This window comes from Pinus tabuliformis, chromosome 6, assembly GCF_031772625.1.
Source record: "Pinus tabuliformis cultivar Carrire ecotype Pingquan chromosome 6, CPIR1, whole genome shotgun sequence".
In the NCBI taxonomy this organism is placed as follows: Eukaryota; Viridiplantae; Streptophyta; class Pinopsida; order Pinales; family Pinaceae; genus Pinus; species Pinus tabuliformis.
The window spans coordinates 646,033,941-646,038,281 of NC_142292.1; the positions used below are offsets into that span (position 1 = coordinate 646,033,941).

At 36.8% G+C, this 4,341-nt stretch overlaps 1 protein-coding gene across 1 annotated transcript; it reads right to left on the reverse strand.

Moving 5' to 3' along the window:
• Positions 1–1,037: 1,037 nt before the first annotated feature.
• Positions 1,038–2,685, reverse strand: LOC149260279 (uncharacterized). Its single transcript, XM_089457760.1, has 5 exons — positions 2,676–2,685; positions 1,924–2,018; positions 1,755–1,826; positions 1,486–1,635; positions 1,038–1,395 (listed from the first exon to the last, which is right to left on the reverse strand). Exons 1-5 carry the CDS (start codon positions 2,683–2,685, stop codon positions 1,159–1,161), a joined length of 564 nt encoding a protein of 187 aa, XP_089313886.1. The 3' UTR covers positions 1,038–1,158.
• Between the last annotated feature and the right edge of the window lie 1,656 nt (positions 2,686–4,341).

Below are 4,341 nucleotides of genomic sequence, written 5' to 3' on the forward strand. Positions count from 1 at the left end.
GGTAAAAACAGAAAGAATGTCAAAGTTGAAACCACATCATGCACAAAGGGGAAAAGTCGAATAAAAAATGCAAAAATGTAAAAAAAATTATTGTACATAGATGTTGAGAGATACAGAAGGGCAGCAAGAGCCAGTGCAAATTTACTCTAAATTCAAATGACCAGAAGAAGAGACGGAAAAGGATGTGCATGACCACATCATGGGGACCAATGGGAAAAAATCATGGCCAAAAAACAAGGAAACAGTATTAGTTATGCATGAAAGCTAAAAATGTAATGAGAACTAGTACATTATGTGTTAATAAAATACAAATGGGCAACACAACAGTGACCACGACTTCCATCAGCTTAGGTGCCATGTTTGTGGGGCAACTATCAGTCAAATTTTCCTGGGACTTCCACTCAGTCTCATTAATTTGAAATCCGTGAATGGAACTCATGCCAGGGGCAGGGTAACCAATGATCGGATGGCAGAAAAGAAGATATTTTGACAAAATAAAAATAAAAAATTAATCAAGTTAATCATTGTGGGAAAATTATTATTGCTTTCTTCTTGAATTAGTGCCCCCTCTAACAAACGGTTACAATGTGATAAAATTTACACTAAGTATTTCTGGGAGATCATCAAAGCCATACAGTTATAGTAATGAAAAGTAAACAGTTTTAATGGCATACAAAAATCATAGCCACATACAGTTATAGTATGTTTTTTTATATTACCTAGTTCTATGAAGCTCCAGAATTCAGCAAAACACAAAATGAAACACCTCACTCAATATTTTACTGGGAAATATTTTACATTATATAAAATGAAACAAATCTAAACACTTCTGACTTGTGTACTGCATCTGTCCTGATTCATCCTTTTCATGTAAAGGAGGTGAAGACAATTACATTTGTACAGATATCCATAATCATAACACCGATCTCCTTTTTATAAATGGACCTTCTTTATATATGATTGATAGACCCATAAAAATTTTCTATCAACATCTTGTCAGTGTCCTTAACCTATATAACACAAATCAAAAGACAACCTCTGTAAGGCAAACAAACTCATTACAAGACCTTTGTTAGAGTCCAACATGTACTCTAGATTACAATCCTCAAAACATGAAGTTCAAAGGCCAAAAGAGTTCCAGTTAATCAAACCATATTCCTAAACTGCTGCACTAGCAAATGGTTTTCCACGACCCATGGTGAAGCCCCGTGTCCCATCTGGCATTCTAGGTCCTGGCGGTTGCTTCCCTTGGACTTCAATGATAGAGGAACTAGAGCATTGTGGTGGGCCAACTGGATGACTACGCCCAACACTAAGTTGAACACGGCCACGACCTCTTCCCCATCCTCGCCCTCTGCCTCTTCTTCCTCCTTCAGAAGAGTGCTGTTCATCACCCTGTAAGACAAAGAAATTCAACTAGAATACTCTGGACATCCAATCTTAACTTCTACAATGCAGAACATGATGAAGAGAAAAATTACACACCATAAACTCATGACGTTCAGATTGGTGTGGAGAATCTTCGAATTGTTTGTCATTAACTGCTTCGGATGTGGATACCTCCTCTTCTTCACCATTGCTATCAATATTTTCAGTTGCTGCTTTTCGTACTTTAGTCTGATGAACGGACTTGCTCTGAAAGTTGGATGTCCATTTGCTTTTTGTCATTAGGGAGACACAATGTGAAAGAAACATTAAAAAGCAGGTCCATATTGATAATTATCATTGAAAACAATAATATAAAGAATGATTACTTGTAATTCTTCCATTTCTGCATCTGACATTGGTGTCACTCTTCTCGCTTTCTTCCCATCTTCACTTACAACCTGACAGAACAACAAATAATAATTATTAAATGCAACCCAGAAAATGTCGCAAATGCTCTCGCTAAAATTGCTAAGCTCTTTTGGCTCAAACACTTACTAGTTGTGAAGACGTTCTCAGCCCCGCTGTGACCAATGCATAGTTACTAACAAGACTCTTCACTTTCTTGAATGATGGGATAACCGGAATAGGAACTGCCGAACCAAATGCAAATGCTTGATTAAGATACAATCACCACTACATAAATATAGTTCTTACTGCAAAACAAGAATTCATTTCTCTCCATAAAGCAAATCCTATTCAATAGGATAGAGCCTTCAAGAACAGACAAAGGACACACAGACTGTCAAAACAAACTCAACTTGTAGGCAAGAAAAATTAAACAAGGTAAGTTGAATATCACTCCATGTTCTCAATTCAAATCAAAGAATCATATGATGATTTACAATTGATCCCAGAGATGGCAACAAGTGAACTTAAATATTAGCTTTTATGTATAATAGTATGTTCTTGGTGCAACCACTATTTTAGGTGCTTCAAGTAAATAGTATATCGTATACACTATTAGTCTACAAATCAATAAACCAAGTTGAGGGCAAAGAGGATCTGTGTTCTACACAGGTAGGTGGTGATTTTTAAGTCAGGTGATAGAGATGGGAGTGCATCTATCCATGAGCCTTTGTATCTATGACTCCATCCGTTCATAATTCTGTCTAACAGGTCACAGCCCCTAAGCCTGTCGTGTCCATATCCTGTGTGTTAGAGACATGTCAGACACATGCCCTAAATGCCCTAAAACATTTTTTTCATTACTATTTTCTCACTTTCAGCTACACAGAAAGAGCTCTTACCGTCTCTCATTGTGCAGGTGAAAAATAAAATCACGACAAAGTGTTTTCTAAATGTTCTATTAAAAAAACGGACCTTTATTTGCATTTGTAATTTGTTATTTTTTAAAATATAGTTAATTTTTTTGAATATCAATAGATGGATATAAAATGTGTATCATATCCTGTTTCTGGGGATGAGGTGTCCTGTGTCGAATACTCCTTTTCATGTCCTTCGGCTGCCAAGTCCTCATGTCATACGACTTAGCTGTTTACATACATATATTTGACAGTTATTCCTTGAATATGGTAGACAAACAAAATACATCCTCTATATCCTCTCTAGCTCGATTTGATGATTCATTAATACATACACAACACATGCTACTCTCAGAGTCCAGACTTCCGTTACTACTACATTACAACCAAAGTTTGTACACAATGTAGAAACTTTTTTTTTTAATAGAAACTCTACTGTCTTCAATAGAGTTTTGATATCTATATATATATACACAGACATACATGAAGACAATCACTTGATATTTTTGAAGTATAGTGTGAAATCCTATTGCAGCAACTGGAATTAATTCTAATAATTGTAAATTAATTAATAATTTATTTGCTATGACAACTATCGAATAAATCATCACACTGGAATCTTCATGTATAAAACTGCGGAAAATAATAGCGCTGGAAACTGAGAAATATGCTAGCACACATAAAAATTGACACACTTATTTTTGGACAAAAGTCTGCGTTAAAACCCAATGCGGAAAAACAGTGCAACAACTGAGGGTTTTTATTATTATGTAGCAGTGAAATTTTGAGTACAATCTATGGATGTCCAACTCGCAATCCAAATAGCAAAATAATCTAACCAAAATATTTGTGAGGCAAATACTTCAACACCATACCTGACAACTAACAAATTTGGCCAGTCGTACAACATTTGTGCAGTGTGAAAATTTCTAGACTCGAAAGAACCCCTACTGCAGCAAATCTGAATCTACTTCACCTACTTGATTTTTAAATTACATTCATCAAGTTATTCTTCTGAATACTAAAGAAAATTATTTCTGCATGCTACACTAATTAAATAGTTGATCTCATCAAACAAAAAATAGAGCAAAGAACAAGATACATAGAACACACTTATTTTTTGCCACAATAGTCCCCAGAAAAACCCAATGTGGGAAAACTGGTGCAGCAGTTATCAGGGTTTATTATTATGCAGGAAAAATATTTGAATACAAATGTAGGATGCTCATCTAGCAATCCTTTACAGAGAAAATATTGGCGTAAAATTTGAGTAATTTTTACCTCACTTCACCCAGCAAAATTCACTCTGATCCGGCACAAGACTGGCTAGCCCCGGCTATTTCTGCACTGGCCCTGTGTAGGCTCTGCGCCAGCCTTTTAGGTTGTGCGTCAACTTCACTACCCTCTGCATCAACTCTCCCGACTGTTCCGACAGTTCTCGTTGTTTTGGCAGTTCTGGATTCTGCGTGGCAAGCAGCTTTTCTGGGTTAGCTCTCCTGGCTACTATGTTGCCTCTGCGTCAGCTCGCCGGGTTGTTCTGGCAGTTCCCGACAATTTCGGTTGTTCAGGAAGTTCTGGATTCTGCGTGACAGATAGTTTTTATGCGTCAGCTCTCCCGCCTACTGCGTTGCCTCTCTACAAACTCTCTCTG

What these genes read in the sequence shown, in the direction of transcription:
- LOC149260279 (XM_089457760.1), bottom strand. An exon ending in TGAGAACGTCTTCACAACTA is followed by an intron (nt 1,827 to 1,923) that starts GTAAGTGTTTGA and finishes TTGTTCTGTCAG; the next exon opens with GTTGTAAGTGAAGATGGGAA. An exon ending in CAGAAATGGAAGAATTACAA is followed by an intron (nt 1,636 to 1,754) that starts GTAATCATTCTT and finishes TCCAACTTTCAG; the next exon opens with AGCAAGTCCGTTCATCAGAC.